The sequence below is a fragment of the Engystomops pustulosus genome, chromosome 8 (assembly GCF_040894005.1).
Source record: "Engystomops pustulosus chromosome 8, aEngPut4.maternal, whole genome shotgun sequence".
Taxonomy (NCBI): Eukaryota; Metazoa; Chordata; class Amphibia; order Anura; family Leptodactylidae; genus Engystomops; species Engystomops pustulosus.
The window spans coordinates 109,443,003-109,462,534 of record NC_092418.1 but is presented as its reverse complement, the minus strand read 5'-3'; the positions used below and the strand labels follow the sequence as shown (position 1 = coordinate 109,462,534).

General features: G+C 46.5%; 1 protein-coding gene across 1 annotated transcript in view; it reads left to right on the top strand.

Annotated features, from left to right (window-relative positions):
- ARHGAP15 (Rho GTPase activating protein 15) overlaps positions 1 to 19,532 on the top strand; it is a 492,002-nt gene that overhangs the window by 4,263 nt on the left and 468,207 nt on the right. Inside the window, exons 2-3 of the mRNA XM_072122220.1 lie at positions 114 to 317; positions 18,299 to 18,448. Of these exons, the coding sequence (XP_071978321.1) occupies positions 18,359 to 18,448 (90 nt within the window). The 5' untranslated portion in view covers positions 114 to 317; positions 18,299 to 18,358. The remainder of the gene's footprint in view (positions 1 to 113; positions 318 to 18,298; positions 18,449 to 19,532) is intronic.

Genomic DNA, 19,532 nt, shown 5'->3' with positions numbered 1-19,532 from the left:
CACAGCTCCGGGTAGCTGCTCGCTGAAGGTTTTATTCACAATGTTCCTTCAAAAAATTTTTGTTGCGTTCATGCTTGGACCAGCACTTTAAACACTGAGTATTTCTTTTACAGAACTTGTCAATTAACTGGATACATTAGAAAAAGTTGAAAGATACCATCCTGGAGCCTCCGAGTCCTATAGGCCCCCCGGTCCAGGTTCTGGACCAATGGGAAGTATATGAAGATTCATCTGGAAGAAAATATTATGTGAATATCATAAGCAAGGAAAGATCCTGGAAGCCTCCGAGGTCAATCCCACCAAAGACTGAGCCCAAGGTACCTGAAAACCGATGAGTATGGAATGATATACAGAAGCCTCTCGCCTAAATAATAATAATGTTTATTTATATAGCACCATCATATTCCGTAGCGCTTTACAAATTATAGGGGGCAGATACAAATATAATATTACATTACAAAGAGTCATAAGGAACAACACGAGTTAGGTTGAGTTAGATAGGACATGTCCTATCTTTTTCCGGGTACGGAGCGGTACGGTGCCGCACGTGTGCTGCACCGTACCACTCCCGTAGGGCTCCGTGCGCCCATTGCCGTCAAAGGAGGACGTATATTGGCCTCCATACGGCAGTGTGAATGTATCCTAAGTTCAACTATAACCATTGCACTGTTGTACTTTTTGAACCCTCTGCAACTGATGCCTCGTTGTGACCAAGGTCTCACCGTTTACCTTTATGTTTGTGTCTACTTAGAAGGGAGCCACCAACACCAAAAGGCAAGAGTCCTACATTTAAAGGGGTACCTCCATCATATCCTGTGTTCCCCATTATAAGCTATCTAATAGATAAGGCTTGTGAAAACGAGACACCCTCAACTTTTGTACAAGCAAATCTGTCACCAGCAATGTCATTTACAGCCGGTGGCAACTTCCAATAGTCAACATAACCATCAATGTTATTTAGGTGTAAAAAGGCATCTAGACTAGAGATGAGCGAGCACTAAAATGCTCGGGTACTCGTTATTTGAGACGAACTTTTCCCGATGCTCGAGTGCTCGTTTCGAGTAACGAGCCCCATTGAAGTCAATGGGAGACTCGAGCATTTTTCAAGGGGACCAAGGCTCTGCACAGGGAAGCTTGGCCAAACACCTGGGAACCTCAGAAAAGGATGGAAACACCACGGAAATGGACAGGAAACAGCAGGGGCAGCATGCATGGATGCCTCTGAGGCTGCTTAATCGCACCATTATGCCAAAATTATGGGCAACAGCATGGCCATGACAGAGTGACAGAATGAAGCTAGATAGCATCTAAAACATCCAATAATTGACCCTGACACTATAGGGGACGGCATGCAGAGGCAGAGGCAGCGGCAGCAGGCTAGAGAGTGGCATGGCGACATACCCTAAATGGACTCAGGCTTCAAACCAATGGGTAGCAGAGAGGAACCAAAGGAGGTGAGCAAGAAGCGCTCAAATAATATCGGTACATGATAAAAGTTTGCCAGTATATTTTGTGGATTACACAGCAGGGTGGCGACAAAGTTAACATGGAAGCCATGAAAACAACCCAAAATTCTGCCTGACACAGCTCGTTTGATAAGGGGACCATGTATGGAGGCAGTGAACTAGTAGTAGATTAAAGGTGCTGCAGTTAAAACTATGTTAGTTGGTTCTTGGCATGGAGCTGGCGCTCCGCTGCCAGGCGAGCTTTCGCCAATCCAAGCCCCTGTCTCTAGGCTACTCCCCAAACAGCACTTCTAAGAACCTTTTGTATAAGATCAAGTGTAGTAGCGTTCTTATAAGTTTGGGATATGGCGGGTGAGGGGAATGTAAACAGATGCGCAAGAAGCGCTGAAATAATATCGGTAAATGATAAAAGTTTGCAAGTATATTTTGGGGATTACACAGCAGGGTGGCGACAAAGTTAACAAGTTTGATGTGGAATGCCCTGTAATAGCTCTTGGGCGGTGTGCCTTTTATCGCCTAGGCTCAGCAGTTTGAGCACCGCCTGCTGTCGCTTAGCGACGGCACTGCTGCTGTGCCTAGAGCTACCGACTGATGGCGCCATGCCCACGGATGGTAATTCGGAGGAGGAGGTGGAGGAGGGGTGGGAGGAGGAGGAGGTATAGTAGGCCTTTTTTAGACCTGGACCGAGGTAGGCCCCGCAATCCTCTGCGTCGGCAGTATATGACCAGCCCCAGGGTCAGACTCGGTCCCAGCCTGCACCAAGTTAAGTGTAGTAGCGTTCTTATAAGTTTGGGATATGGCGGGTGAAGGGAATGTAAACAGATGCGCAAGAAGCGCATGATGCGCATGGAGCTGGCGCTCCGCTGCCAGGCGAGCTTTCGCCAATCCAAGCCCCTGTCTCTAGGCTACTCCCCAAACAGCACTTCTAAGAACCTTTTGTATAAGATCAAGTGTAGTAGCGTTCTTATAAGTTTGGGATATGGCGGGTGAGGGGAATGTAAACAGATGCGCAAGAAGCGCATGATGCGCATGGAGCTGGCGCTCCGCTGCCAGGCGAGCTTTCGCCAATCCAAGCCCCTGTCTCTAGGCTACTCCCCAAACAGCACTCCTAAGAACCTTTTGTATAAGATCAAGTGTAGTAGCGTTCTTATAAGTTTGGGATATGGCGGGTGAGGGGAATGTAAACAGATGCGCAAGAAGCGCATGATGCGCATGGAGCTGGCGCTCCGCTGCCAGGCGAGCTTTCGCCAATCCAAGCCCCTGTCTCTAGGCCACTCCCCAAACAGCACTTCTAAGAACCTTTTGTATAAGATCAAGTGTAGTAGCGTTCTTATAAGTTTAGGATATGGCGGGTGAGGGGAATGTAAACAGATGCGCAAGAAGCGCTGAAATAATATCCGTAAATGGTAAAAGTTTGCCAGTGTATTTTGTGGATTACACAGCAGGGTGGCGACAAGGTTAACAACTTTGATGTGGAATCCATGAAAACAACCCAAATTTCGGCCTGACACACCTCGTTTGATAAAGGGACGATGTATGGAGGCAGCTATATAAACGACTTTTGGAGGTAGCAATGGAGACAACGTGTGGAGGCTGCTATGGAGACAATTCAATTTGGATAGTGCCTGTATGTGGCAGTCCAAAAAAGTTTTCAAACCAGAGGAGCAGGTAGGTGGCCCTCCAGAAAAATGGAATAGATTGAGTGCCTGTATGTGGCAGTCCAAAAAAGTTTTCAAACCAGAGGAGCAGGTAGGTGGCCCTCCAGAAAAATGGAATAGATTGAGTGCCTGTATGTGGCAGTCCAAAAAAGTTTTCAAACCAGAGGAGCAGGTAGGTGGCCCTCCAGAAAAATGGAATAGATTGAGTGCCTGTATGTGGCAGTCCAAAAAAGTTTTCAAACCAGAGGAGCAGGTAGGTGGCCCTCCAGAAAAATGGAATAGATTGAGTGCCTGTATGTGGCAGTCCAAAAAAGTTTTCAAACCAGAGGAGCAGGTAGGTGGCCCTCCAGAAAAATGGAATAGATTGAGTGCCTGTATGTGGCAGTCCAAAAAAGTTTTCAAACCAGAGGAGCAGGTAGGTGGCCCTCCAGAAAAATGGAATAGATTGAGTGCCTGTATGTGGCAGTCCAAAAAAGTTTTCAAACCAGAGGAGCAGGTAGGTGGCCCTCCAGAAAAATGGAATAGATTGAGTGCCTGTATGTGGCAGTCCAAAAAATTGTTTAAAACAGAGGACCGGGTCGGTGGCCCTCCAGAAAAATTAAATGCATAAAGTACTATAGGTAGAGCCAGTGGGCCCTGTCAAAAAATAGCCAGTTTCCTCTGCTTTACTGTACAAAGAGCAGGAGAAGGAGGAAAATGAGGAGGAGGAGGAGGAGTGGATAAATTATTCAGGTTGAGCTTCCTTCACCTGCTGGAGATTGGAAATTAGGAGAAATCCATGCTTTATTCATCTTGATAAGCGTCAGCCTGTCAGCGCTGTCAGTCGACAGGCGTGTACGCTTATCGGTGATGATGCCACCAGCTGCACTGAAAACCCGCTCGGACAAGACGCTAGCGGCAGGGCAGGCAAGAACCTCCAAGGCGTACAGCGCCAGTTCGTGCCACATGTCCAGCTTTGAAACCCAGTAGTTGTAGGGAGCTGTGTGATCATTTAGGACGATGGTATGGTCAGCTACGTACTCCCTCACCATCTTTCTGTAAAGATCAGCCCTACTCTGCCGAGACTGGGGACAGGTGACAGTGTCTTGCTGGGGTGACATAAAGCTGGCAAAAGCCTTGTAAAGCGTACCCTTGCCAGTGCTGGACAAGCTGCCTGCTCGCCTACTCTCCCTCGCTACTTGTCCCGCAGCACTACGCACTCTGCCGCTAGCGCTGTCAGAAGGGAAATACTGTTTCAGCTTGTGCACCAGGGCCTGCTGGTATTCATGCATTCTCACACTCCTTTCCTCTCCAGGGATGAGAGTGGAAAGATTTTGCTTGTACCGTGGGTCCAGGAGAGTGAACACCCAGTAATCGGTGCTGGAATAAATTCTTTGAACGCGAGGGTCACGGGATAGGCAGCCTAGCATGAAATCTGCCATATGCGCCAGAGTACCAACGCTTAAGAATTCGCTCCCCTCACTGGCCTGACTGTCCATTTCCTCCTCCTCCAACTCCTCCAATTCCTCTTCTTCTGCCCATACACGCTCAACAGTGAAGGACTCAACAATGGTCCCCTCTTGTGTCTCGCCAACATTCTCCTCCTCTTCCTCCTCCACCTCCACCTCCTCCGATATGCGCTGAGAAACAGACCTAAGGGTGCTTTGGCTATCAACTAGGGAATCTTCTTCCCCCGTCTCTTGTGAGGAGCGCAAAGCTTCCGACTTCATGCTGACCAGAGAGTTTTTCAACAGGCCAAGCAGCGGGATGGTGAGGCTGATGATGGCGGCATCGCCACTGACCATCTGTGTTGACTCCTCAAAGTTACTCAGCACCTGACAGATATCAGACATCCACGTCCACTCCTCATTGTAGACTTGAGGAAGCTGACTGACCTGACTACCAGTTCTGGTGGAAGTTGACATCTGGCAGTCTACAATCGCTCGGCGCTGCTGGTAAACTCTGGATAACATGGTCAGTGTTGAATTCCACCTCGTGGGCACGTCGCACAACAGTCGGTGAGCGGGCAGTTGGAGGCGGCGCTGCGCTGCCCTGAGAGTGGCAGCATCTGTGCTGGACTTCCTGAAATGCGCACAGATGCGGCGCACCTTCGTGAGCAAATCAGACAGATTGGGGTATGTCTTGAGGAAACGCTGAACTATCAGATTTAACACATGGGCCAGGCATGGCACATGTGTCAGTCTGCCGAGTTGCAGAGCCGCCACCAGGTTACGGCCGTTGTCACACACAACCATGCCTGGCTTCAGGTTCAGCGGTGCCAGCCACAGATCAGTCTGCGCCGTGATGCCCTGTAATAGTTCTTGGGCGGTGTGCCTTTTATCGCCTAGGCTCAGCAGTTTGAGCACCGCCTGCTGTCGCTTAGCGATGGCACTGCTGCTGTGCCTAGAGCTACCGACTGATGGCGCCATGCCCACGGATGGTCGTTCGGAGGAGGAGGTGGAGGAGGGGTGGGAGGAGGAGGAGGCATAGTAGGCCTCAAACACCTGGACCGAGGTAGGCCCCGCAATCCTCGGCGTCGGCAGTATATGACCAGCCGCAGGGTCAGACTCGGTCCCAGCCTCCATCAAGTTAACCCAATGTGCCGTCAGAGATACATAGTGGCCCTGCCCGGCAGCACTCGTCCACGTGTCCGTGGTCAGGTGGACCTTGTCAGAAACGGCGTTGGTCAGGGCACGGATTATGTTGTCTGACACGTGCTGGTGCAGGGCTGGGACGGCACATCGGGAAAAGTAGTGGCGGCTGGGGACCGAATACCGAGGGGCGGCCGCCGCCATGAGGCTGCGAAAGGCCTCGGTCTCTACTAGCCTATAGGGCAGCATCTCCAGGCTTAGCAATCTGGAGATGTGCACATTAAGGGCTTGGGCGTGCGGGTGGGTTGCACTATATTTGCGTTTCCGCTCCAGCGTCTGGGGTATGGAGAGCTGAACGCTGGTGGATGCTGTGGAGGATCGTGGAGGCGACGATGGGGTTTTTGTGGCAGGGTCCTGGGCAGGAGGCTGACTATCAGCTGACACAGGGGAAGGAGCAGTGGTGTGCACGGCCGGAGGTGAACGCGCTTGTTGCCACTGAGTGGGGTGTTTAGCATTCATATGCCTGCGCATACTGGTGGTAGTTAAGCTAGTAGTGGTGGAACCCCTGCTGATCCTGGTTTGGCAAATGTGGCACACCACAGTCCGTCGGTCATCCGGTGTTTCCTTAAAGAACCTCCAGACTTCTGAAAATCTAGCCCTCGCCGCAGGAGCCCTTGCCACGGGAGCTTCACTAGTTGACACATTTGGCGCTGATGCACCAGCTCTGGCCCTGCCTCTCCGTCTGGCCCCACCACTGCCTCTTCCAACCTGTTCTGGTCGAGGACTCTCCTCCGTCTCAGAAGCACTGTGTTCACCCGGCCTCTCAACCCAGCTTGGGTCTGTCACCTCATCATCCTCCGATCCCTCAGTCTGCTCCCCCCTCGGACTTCCTGCCCTGACAACAACTTCCCCACTGTCTGACAACCGTGTCTCCTCATCGTCGGACACCTCTTTACACACTTCTTCCAGTACGTCAACAAGGTCATCATCATCCACAGACTGCGACTGGTGGAAAACCTGGGCATCGGAAAATTGCTCATCAGCAACCGGACAAGTGGTTTGTGACTGTGGGAATGGTCCAGAAAACAGTTCCTCAGAGTATGCCGGTTCAAATGGCAAATTTTGCTGGGAGGGGGCAGACTGGGGGGGAGGAGGCTGAGGTGCAGGAGCTGGAGGAGTGCCGATTTCGGTGACATGGGTGGACTGCGTGGAAGACTGACTGGTGGACAAATTGCTCGAAGCATTGTCGGCAATCCACGACATCACCTGTTCGCACTGTTCTGGCCTCAACAGTGCTCTACCACGAGTCCCAGTAACTTCAGACATGAACCTAGGGAGTGTAGCTCTGCGGCGTTCCCCTGCTCCCTCATAAGCAGGTGGTGTCTCACCCCGCCCAGGACCACGGCCTCTGACCCCTGCAGTAGTTGGACGCCCACATCCCCGCCCTCGTCCTCTACCCCTAGTCCTCGGGTTAAACATTTTGAAAATGAGAGTTATAACTTGAATTTTTTTTTTAACTTTTTTTTTTTTTTTTGTTTTTTTTTGTGTTTTTTAGTTTTTAAAACCAAACGATGCTATCCTATTGCTATGGCTATTTTATAGCCAAGTATGAAAGCACACTGCTATGCCAGATGAGATGACGCTGAGTTATGAAAAAAATAAACGTAAAATAAAAAAGGAAATGGCAGACTGTGCCTAATTGAAATACAACCCCGGGCCCTAATAAATTTTCCCACTTCGGTCTTTGCGATGGATATGTGCGTCACTAAAACACAGTGGTCGCAAGTCTGACTCCAAATTGCTCACAATTTACTAGTAGATGCACTGCAACAACTACAGCCACCAGCAGATCAACCAGAAATCAAATATATATAACGCTACTGTAGGCGTAAGTAAGCCGTTTGTATTCTCCTATGGCTATTTTCTAGCCAAGTATTACAGCACACTACTATGCCAGATGAGATGACGCTGAGTTATTAAAACAATAAACGTAAAATAAAAAGAAACTGGCAGGCTGTGCCTAATTCTACTCAAACCCCTAATAAATTTTCCCACTTTGGTGTTTGAGGTGGATATGTGTGTCACTAAGAGCTAAACACAACGGTAGCAAGTCCCCCTGCTAATTCCTCACAATATGGTACTAGCTGCAAATAAAAAAAAAAAAAAATTATAACGTTATTGTAGCCCTAAGAAGGGCTGTTGGGTTCTTGTAGAATCACTCCTGCCTAACAGTAAGCTAATAGAACACCCTAACGCTTTCCCTGACCAGCAGCAGCTCTCTCCCTAGCGGCATCCAGACAGAGAATGATCCGAGCAGCGCGGGCAGCGGCTAGTCTATCCCAGGGTCACCTGATCTGGCCAGCCAACCACTGCTATCTACGTGTAAGGGTACCACGTCATGCTGGGTGGAGTGCAGAGTCTCCTGGCTTGTGATTGGCTCTGTTTCTGGCCGCCAAAAAGCAAAACGGCGGGAGCTGCCATTTTCTCGAGCGGGCGAAATACTCTTCCGAGCAACGAGCAGTTACGAGTACACTAATGCTCGATCGAGCATCAAGCTCGGACGAGTATGTTCGCTCATCTCTAATCTAGACCCTTCTTGAAGCTCTCTGCTGTCCCTGCTGTGACCAGCGCCTGAGCTCGGCTATTTCACAGATTGACAGTTCTCATAGTAAAGAAGCCCTGTCGCCTCTGGTGATTAAACCTTGTTTTCTCCATGCGGAGACAGTGCCCCCTCGTCTTTTGATTTGATCTAATCTGGAACAACTTACCACCATAATTTTTGTATGGACCATTCATATATTTATATAAATTAATCATGTCCCCTCGTAGTCGTCTCTTTTCTAGACTAAATAAATCTAGTTGTTTTAATCTTTCCTCATAACTGAGACCCTCCATACCCCTTATCAGTTTTGAGGCTCTGCATTGAACCCACTCCAGCTCCAGGGCCTCCTTTTTATGGACCGGTGCCCAGAACTGGACAGCATATTCCAGGTGTGGCCGAACCGGGTCCTTGTATAGTGGTAATATTACATCCCTATCACGAGAGTCCAGACCTCTGATACATGACAAGATCCTACTGGCTGTAGAGGCAGCTGGTACCCCCAGGTCCTTCTCAATGAGAGACTCTCCAAGATTATCTCCCCCAAGGACATATTTTGCCTTTGGATTATTAGCCGCCAGGTGCATAACTTTACATTTATCCACATTAAACCTCATTTGCCAAGTGATTGACCAAACACTCAGTTTGTCCAAGTCGCCCTGCAGCTTATGAACATCCTCCATAGACTCTATTACACTACACAGCTTGTACTACTACTCCCATTCTCCGTAGACTGTATTACACTACACAGCATATACTACTCCCCCCATCCTCCATAGACTGTATTATACTACACAGCTTATAGTACTACTCCTATCCTCCATAGACTGTATTACACTACAGAGCTTGTACTACTCCCCTCATCCTCCTCAGACTGTATTACACTACACAGCTTATAGTACTACTCCTATCCTCCATAGACTGTATTACACTACACAGCTTATAGTACTACTCCTATCCTCCATAGACTGTATTACACTACACAGCTTGTACTACTCCCCTCATCCTCCATAGACTGTATTATACTACAGAGCTTGTACTACTCCCCTCATCCTCCTCAGACTGTATTACACTACACAGCTTATAGTACTACTCCTATCCTCCATAGACTGTATTACACTACACAGCTTGTACTACTCCCCTCATCCTCCATAGACTGTATTATACTACAGAGCTTGTACTACTCCCCTCATCCTCCTCAGACTGTATTACACTACACAGCTTATAGTACTACTCCTATCCTCCATAGACTGTATTACACTACACAGCTTATAGTACTACTCCTATCCTCCATAGACTGTATTACACTACACAGCTTGTACTACTCCCCTCATCCTCCATAGACTGTATTACACTACACAGCTTGTACTACTCCCCTCATCCTCCATAGACTGTATTACACTACACAGCTTGTACTACTCCCCTCATCCTCCATAGACTGTATTACACTACAGAGCTTGTACTACTCCCCTCATCCTCCTCAGACTGTATTGTATAGAATAATGTAAATTCTTTTTATAATGTCAACAGTTTAACCCAGGAAGAGGTACGGCGCCGCCTCGCAACCACTAAGATAGATAAATCACCTGGGCCAGATGGCATACACCCCCGGGTTCTGCATGAATTATGTACCGTGATAGACAGACCGTTATTTTTAATATTTGAAGATTCACTGAGGACTGGTTATGTTCCACAGGAATGGCGCATAGCAAATGTGGTACCAATATACAAAAAAGGATCAAATAGCGATCCTGGAAACTATAGACCCGTAAGTCTAACGTCTGTGGTGGGGAAAATATTTGAGGGGTTTATTAGAGATGCTATCCTGGAGTATCTCACTGTGCACAACCTTATAACCCAGCGTCAGCATGGGTTTATGAGAGATCGCTCCTGTCAGACTAATCTGATTGGTTTCTACGAGGAGGTAAGTTCAAGACTGGATCTGGGGGACGCTGTGGATGTTGTATATCTGGACTTTTCAAAGGCATTTGACACTGTGCCACATAAAAGGTTGGTATATAAAATGAGACTGCTGGGAATAGGAGAAAATCTGTGTATCTGGGTAAGTAATTGGCTTAGTGATAGAAAACAGAGGGTGGTCATTAATGGCACGTTCTCAGATTGGGTTGATGTTACCAGTGGAGTGCCACAGGGGTCAGTATTGGGGCCACTTCTTTTTAATATTTTTATTAATGACCTTGTAGTGGGTTTACACAGTCAAGTTTCAATATTTGCAGATGATACTAAGCTGTGTAAAGTAATAAATACTGAGGTCGATAGTTTAGCATTACAGAGGGATTTGTGGAAGCTTGAGGGATGGGCAGAGAAATGGTTGATGAGGTTTAATGTAGATAAATGTAAAGTTATGCACTTGGGCCATGGAAACAAAAAGTATAATTATGTTCTAAACGGTCAATTACTTAGTAAAACTGAAGCTGAAAAGGACTTGGGCGTATTGGTGGATGGTAAACTTAATTTTAGTGACCAGAGCCAGGCGGCTGCTGCTAAAGCAAATAAAATAATGGGATGTATCAAGAGAGGAATAGATTCTCATGATAAAGACATAGTTCTGCCCTTATACAAATCCCTGGTCAGACCACACATGGAATATTGTGTACAGTTTTGGGCACCAGTATATAAAAAGGATATAGTAGAGCTGGAACGGGTGCAGAGGAGAGCAACCAGGATTATTAGGGGAATGGGGGGATTAGAATACAATGACAGATTACAAAATTTGGGATTATTCAGTTTAGAAAAGAGACGACTGAGGGGAGACCTCATTACAATGTACAAATACCTGAACGGACAGTACAAGGATCTCTCCAAAGATCTTTTTATACCTAGGCCTGTGACCAGGACAAGGGGGCATCCTCTACGCCAAGAGGAGAGGCGATTTTACCATCACCATAGACAAAGGTTCTTTACTGTAAGAGCAGTGAGACTGTGGAACTCTCTGCCGCAGGAGGTTGTTATGGCCGACTCTATGTACATGTTCAAGAGAGGCCTGGATGACTTTCTGGAGAGAAAAAATATCACGGGTTATGGGGATAAAACATTTATTTAATTCTTGAAGGTTGGACTTGATGGACTTGCGTCTCCTTCCAGCCTTATATACTATGATACTATGATACTATTACACTACACAGCTTATAGTACTACTCCCCTCATCCTCCATAGACTGTATTACACTACAGAGCTTGTACTACTCCCCTCATCCTCCTCAGACTGTATTACACTACACAGCTTATAGTACTACTCCTATCCTCCATAGACTGTATTACACTACACAGCTTATAGTACTACTCCTATCCTCCATAGACTGTATTACACTACACAGCTTGTACTACTCCCCTCATCCTCCATAGACTGTATTATACTACAGAGCTTGTACTACTCCCCTCATCCTCCTCAGACTGTATTACACTACACAGCTTATAGTACTACTCCTATCCTCCATAGACTGTATTACACTACACAGCTTGTACTACTCCCCTCATCCTCCATAGACTGTATTATACTACAGAGCTTGTACTACTCCCCTCATCCTCCTCAGACTGTATTACACTACACAGCTTATAGTACTACTCCTATCCTCCATAGACTGTATTACACTACACAGCTTGTACTACTCCCCTCATCCTCCATAGACTGTATTACACTACACAGCTTGTACTACTCCCCTCATCCTCCATAGACTGTATTACACTACACAGCTTGTACTACTCCCCTCATCCTCCATAGACTGTATTACACTACAGAGCTTGTACTACTCCCCTCATCCTCCTCAGACTGTATTACACTACACAGCTTATAGTACTACTCCTATCCTCCATAGACTGTATTACACTACACAGCTTATAGTACTACTCCTATCCTCCATAGACTGTATTACACTACACAGCTTGTACTACTCCCCTCATCCTCCATAGACTGTATTATACTACAGAGCTTGTACTACTCCCCTCATCCTCCTCAGACTGTATTACACTACACAGCTTATAGTACTACTCCTATCCTCCATAGACTGTATTACACTACACAGCTTGTACTACTCCCCTCATCCTCCATAGACTGTATTACACTACAGAGCTTGTACTACTCCCCTCATCCTCCTCAGACTGTATTACACTACACAGCTTATAGTACTACTCCTATCCTCCATAGACTGTATTACACTACACAGCTTATAGTACTACTCCTATCCTCCATAGACTGTATTACACTACACAGCTTGTACTACTCCCCTCATCCTCCATAGACTGTATTATACTACAGAGCTTGTACTACTCCCCTCATCCTCCTCAGACTGTATTACACTACACAGCTTATAGTACTACTCCTATCCTCCATAGACTGTATTACACTACACAGCTTGTACTACTCCCCTCATCCTCCATAGACTGTATTATACTACAGAGCTTGTACTACTCCCCTCATCCTCCTCAGACTGTATTACACTACACAGCTTATAGTACTACTCCTATCCTCCATAGACTGTATTACACTACACAGCTTATAGTACTACTCCTATCCTCCATAGACTGTATTACACTACACAGCTTGTACTACTCCCCTCATCCTCCATAGACTGTATTATACTACAGAGCTTGTACTACTCCCCTCATCCTCCTCAGACTGTATTACACTACACAGCTTATAGTACTACTCCTATCCTCCATAGACTGCATTACACTACACAGCTTGTACTACTCCCCTCATCCTCCATAGACTGTATTATACTACAGAGCTTGTACTACTCCCCTCATCCTCCTCAGACTGTATTACACTACACAGCTTATAGTACTACTCCTATCCTCCATAGACTGTATTACACTACACAGCTTGTACTACTCCCCTCATCCTCCATAGACTGTATTATACTACAGAGCTTGTACTACTCCCCTCATCCTCCTCAGACTGTATTACACTACACAGCTTATAGTACTACTCCTATCCTCCATAGACTGTATTACACTACACAGCTTGTACTACTCCCCTCATCCTCCATAGACTGTATTATACTACAGAGCTTGTACTACTCCCCTCATCCTCCTCAGACTGTATTACACTACACAGCTTATAGTACTACTCCTATCCTCCATAGACTGTATTACACTACACAGCTTGTACTACTCCCCTCATCCTCCATAGACTGTATTATACTACAGAGCTTGTACTACTCATCTCATCCTTCATACACTACACAGCTTTATGTCATCTGCAAAAATAGACACAGTGCTATTAATTCCTACCTCTATATCATTAATAAATATATTAAATAGTAGTGGGCCAAGCACAGAACCCTGGGGTCCACCACTCATAACTGGTGACCATTCCGAGTAGGAATCATTGACCACAACTCTCTGGATATGATCCTTTAGCCAGTTCTCGATCCAATTGCAAATGATTTCTGCCAAACCAATAGTCCTTATTTTACCCATCAGGCGTCTATGAGGGACAGTGTCCAATGCCTTTGCAAAATCCAAGAATATAATATCCGCAGCAGCTTCTCTGCTGGCTCCTTACCAGCAGCTGGTGCTGAGTCCCGGCAGGGGAGCTACAGCAGCCTGTATGTGCCTGTGTCTCAGTCTCTTCTTCTTCACACGAATCCAGCTCCCTCCTCCCTCCACTTATTGCCATGTGCATTGAGCAGGCAGGAGAGGGATGGTGTCTCCTCAGGCATTCTTCTTTTTACACCCTCCCCCTCCTTGTCCTGCCTGCTCAATGCACATGACATGACGCGGGGAGGCGGGCGTGAGCTGGATGAGGGTGGAGGAGAATAGCCTGAGACACAGAGCACACAGGCTGCTGCAGCTGCCCTGCTGGGACTTACCACACACTGCTGGTAGGGAGCCAGGTAATGTAAAAAAAAGTTTTAGAAAGTACTGAAATGATTCAGAATGAAAGCCATTTTTAAATTCAGCATAGCACAGGCTATAGTAACCGGTCCCCAGCTAAAAATGAGTCCATTAAAGGTTTAATGAGACCATTAAAAGGTCTAAAAACAGGTCCTTCAGTCTCATAGATCTCCAGACCTATGAATTTACTACTACTAATAAGAATAATTCCTTTATTTATATAGTGCACACAGATTATGCAGCGCTGCACTTGCCGAATCAGTCCCAATCTAATCACCCTACCAGTATGTTTTGGATTGTGGAAGGAAACCCATGTAAACACGGAGAGAACATACAATCTTGTTGACCCTGGGACTTGAACCCAGGTCACCAGTGCTACAAGGCTGTAATGCTAACCACTTAGCCACCGTGCTACAAGGCTGAAATGCTAACCACTGAGCCACCGTGCTGCAAGGCTGTAATGCTAACCACTGAGCCACCGTGCTGCAAGGCTGTAATGCTAACCACTGAGCCACCGTGCTGCAAGGCTGAAATGCTAACCACTGAGCCACCATGCATTTACTAGTATGGTAGCTATAGATATATATAAGTCTATAGATGCAGATATATAGAACAGTGATAGATCTATACATTGAGCTCATAGTATATACATAGTATAGCTGGCATCAGTGCATCATGGTCCAGTAAGCTGCTTGGCATCTGGGCTCATTGACCCAATCTGATCATTTTTCTGGATCGTACACTGAACGCTACAAAGGACAATGACACTTATCATAAATAATTCAGGAAGGAAATGAACCAAGTGCACTCGTGCATGTAAGGAAGTATGTACAGCGGGGTACGGGGCGTAGCTGTGAGCACAGATGGAGCTGAGTACATGTGCCGGGCAAACCCACGATCAGGACTGGAGAAGTCACAGGAGTTTTTTCTGTTTTGCTTATGAATTTAATTCTCAAGGGACATGAAACCAAATACTGAAAACCAGAAATCCAGAGGAAGTGCCGGAGCCCATGATCACTGCTTTACTCATCCTGCTGTGCGGCAGCACTAAAGTTTCCATTTGTGTAATATTAGTTTAAACAAGAACATGATCCTAAATTGTACCCACTCTGATGACCCCCTAAGTTTCTAATTTTAGGCAACCTCAGCAGTTACTAACTTTTCTAAAAATAGAAAAAAAAACTAATTTCCTCCTAAAATAGGGACCAGAAATATCCAGTGTGCCCCCCCCCCCCCCACCCTCCATATCAGTGTAATGCTCCTGATCTCCAGTAGGGGCAGTAGTGTTAATTACTGAGTTAGCCATAGTTCAGTGACTACAGAGCTAGCACTGGTGCAGCCAACCACAGTGCCTCGGAGTGGAAAACCTGTCACTATTGGGGTATATAAGCAAAATACAGGGGGACAAAGTTTTTTTTGGAGCACTTTGAATTCAGGTCAGCTGCATAGACTAAATTTAGATTTGATAGATTGTTCATAATAGGGCAACTATAATATTTCACTCTTATACACAGTTGGAGTCATTTACTAAGGGCCCGATTCGCGTTTTCCCGATGTGTTACCCGAATATTTCCGATTTGCACCGATTTCCTCTGAATTGCCCCGGGATTTTGGCGCACACGATCGGATTGTGGCGCATCGGCGCTGGCATGCACGCGATGGAAATCGGGGGGCGTGGCTGAACGAAAACCCGACGGATTAAAAAAAACAGCTGCATTTTTAAAAAAATGTGTCGCGGAGCTTGCACTTACCTTCACTTAGCCCGGCTCGGTGTATTCCAGTGCGTTCCAGGGAACTTCAGCGCAGCAACGCCACCTGGTGGACGGCGGAGGAACTACCTTAATGAATCCCGGCCGGACCCGAATCCACCACAGAGAACTCGCCGCTGGATCGCGAATGGACCGGGTAAGTAAATCTGCCCCAGTATGTAATATTGCATTACCATTCATAGAGGGCTGAATGTAAACTCACACTCAGAATTCTGCCCTCTGCACCCAAAAGTTATGTATCAGGTTATCAGGGTTTTAGTAAGTGTGTTCTCTATGCAGTGTCTTACACCCATGAAGACATCAGGTGTGAAAAGACACCGAGTGTAAGTTCCTGCTTTATAGTAGATAACTGTGCCCCTGATGCTGCCCCCTCCCATCTCGCTGCAGGTTCTGCTGCCTGAGGCAAGAGGATCATAATAAATTATAATAATTCCTTTATTGATATAGCGAACACAGATTATGTAGCGCTGCATAGAGCTTTCCAAATCAGTCCTACTTACCATTATGTTTTGGAGTGTGGGAGGAAACTGGAGGACCCGGAGGAAAGCCAAACAAACACGGAGAGAACATACAAACTCTGCAGATTTTGACCCTGGGGCTCAACTTGCCTCATGCCTGGTGCACCCCTGCGTTCATAGTCACCTTGCCGATTCTGTGGCCAGAAACATCCATATAGTCATTCAATGTTCCCTACTTCCTACTGCTGTCCCTACAAACATATCCAGACAACCGCTGTCACTGCCCTTTGATAGGTCATCAATATCAGATCTATGGGTGTCAGATCTCCAATATTATTGACCTTTAGAAAGCTTCCTCTATGATCCAAAACACTGGTCTCTGACCCTCCAGCTGTTGCTTAACTACAACTCTCATCATTTTCTATGAAGTGTAGAAGAGCCCTGTGCTAAACAGACAGCGATACAAAAATCTACTATGAGGATTATTCCCATCAACCTGAATTGGGGTCAGTAATAAAAGAAAACAGATGAGACAATTCTAAGAAGTGAGCGGATTAATGACAGAAAGTGAAACGGTTTCTGCAGAGGGAAAGATACAAAGGGCTGGAGGGAAAGGTGTAATGACAAAAAGTGAAACTCTGCATTCAGCGAGACATGAAGGTAACTCCACCCCAAACCACAAAAACAGAAAACTTCTGGGACCTGATAGAGGATGATAGACCCAAGCTACATTATACCATACATGATCCAAGTGATATAAGTAATGATACAAGTAACTTGGTCCAACAGAAAATGTTACATAATTATCACAATTACATTAAGAAACTAACTTCTGCTATATCTTCATTACACTGGACAGATATATGTCTGATGAGAAAACCTCCAAGGCCATTATTAGGGTCATCCACAGTGTAATCCTGTACGGAGAATATGTGCAGAATAGAGAATAGAATGAACAGAGGTAAATTCTAGTGTCCGCAGGGATAATACACACAGTGATGTCACAGTACAGGGATAATACACACAGTGATGTCACAGTACAGGGATACTACACAGTGATGTCACAGTACAGGGATAATACACACTGTGATGTCACAGTACAGGGATAATACACACAGCGATGTCACAGTACAGGGATAATACACACAGTGATGTCACAGTACAGGGATACTACACAGTGATGTCACAGTACAGGGATAATACACACTGTGATGTCACAGTACAGGGATAATACACACAGTGATGTCACAGTACAGGGATACTACACAGTGATGTCACAGTACAGGGATAATACACACTGTGATGTCACAGTACAGGGATAATACACACAGTGATGTCACAGTACAGGGATAATACACACAGTGATGTCACAGTACAGGGATAATACACACAGCGATGTCACAGTACAGGGATAATACACACAGTGATGTCACAGTACAGGGATAATACACACAGCGATGTCACAGTACAGGGATACTACACACAGTGATGTCACAGTACAGGGATAATATACACAGTGATGTCACAGTACAGGGATAATACACACAGAGATGTCACAGGACAGGGATAATACACACAGTGATGTCACAGTACAGGGATAATACACACAGTGATGTCACAGTACAGGGATAATACGCACAGTAATGTCACAGTACAGAGATAATACACACAGTGATGTCACAGTACAGGGATAATACACACAGTGATGTCACAGTACAGGGATAATACACACAGTGATGTCACAGTACAGGGATAATACACACAGTGATGTCACAGTACAGGGATAATACACACAGTGATGTCACAGTACAGGGATAATACACACAGTGATGTCACAGTACAGGGATAATACACACAGTGATGTTCTGATAAGCAATGCAAAACCATTTTTAATTATTACGTTTTATTTTCCATCTCCAGACACCTCCCCAATCCCCAGATGAGAAGTCATTGACTCAGCGAAATTTGAGTGCCGTCCAGATGAGGATCAAAAGTGCCAGTTTACCACAGGATCGTTTGAGTCAGAGCAAATCTATGGTCCTGATCGATGACAACGAAGCAACAAAAGTGGTGAGTGCGTCTTATATACTGAAATACCCAATAAGATGAGGGTGGACTTACAGAGCCCCATCCTCATACTGTGGCACACAGAACCCCATCCTCATACTGTGGCACACAGAACCCCATCATCATACTGTGGCACACAGAACCCCATCCTCATACTGTGGCACACAGAACCCCATCCTCATACTGTGGCACACAGAACCACATCCTCATACTGTGGCACACAGAACCCCATCCTCATACTGTGGCACACAGAACCCCGTCCTCATACTGTGACGCACAGAACCCCATCCTCATACTGTGGCACACAGAACCCCATCCTCATACTGTGGCACACAGAACCCCATCCTCATACTGTGGCACACAGAACCCCATCCTCATACTGTGGCACACAGAACCCCATCATCATACTGTGGCACACAGAACCCCATCCTCATACTTTGACATACAGAACCCCTTCCTCATACTGTGGCACACAGAACCCCATCCTCATACTGTGGCACACAGAACCCTATCCTCATACTGTGGCACACAGAACCCCATCCTCATACTGTGGCACACAGAACCCCATCATCATACTGTGGCACACAGAACCACATCCTCATGCTGTGGCATACAGAACCCCATCTTCATGCTGTAGCACACAGAACCCCATCCTCATACTGTGGCACACAGAGCCCCATCCTCATACTGTGGCACACAGAACCCCGTCCTCATACTGTGACGCACAGAGCCCCATCCTCATACTGTGGCACACAGAACCCCGTCCTCATACTGTGACGCACAGAACCCCATCCTCATACTGTGACATACAGAACCCCTTCCTCATACTGTGGCACACAGAACCCCATCCTCATACTGTGGCATACAGAACCCCATCCTCATACTGTGGCACACAGAACCCCATCCTCATACTGTGGCATACAGAACCCCATCCTCATACTGTGGCACACAGAACCCCATCCTCATACTGTGGCACACAGAACCCCACCCTCATACTGTGACATACAGAACCCCATCCTCATACTGTGGCACACAGAACCCCACCCTCATACTGTGACATACAGAACCACATCCTCATACTGTGGCA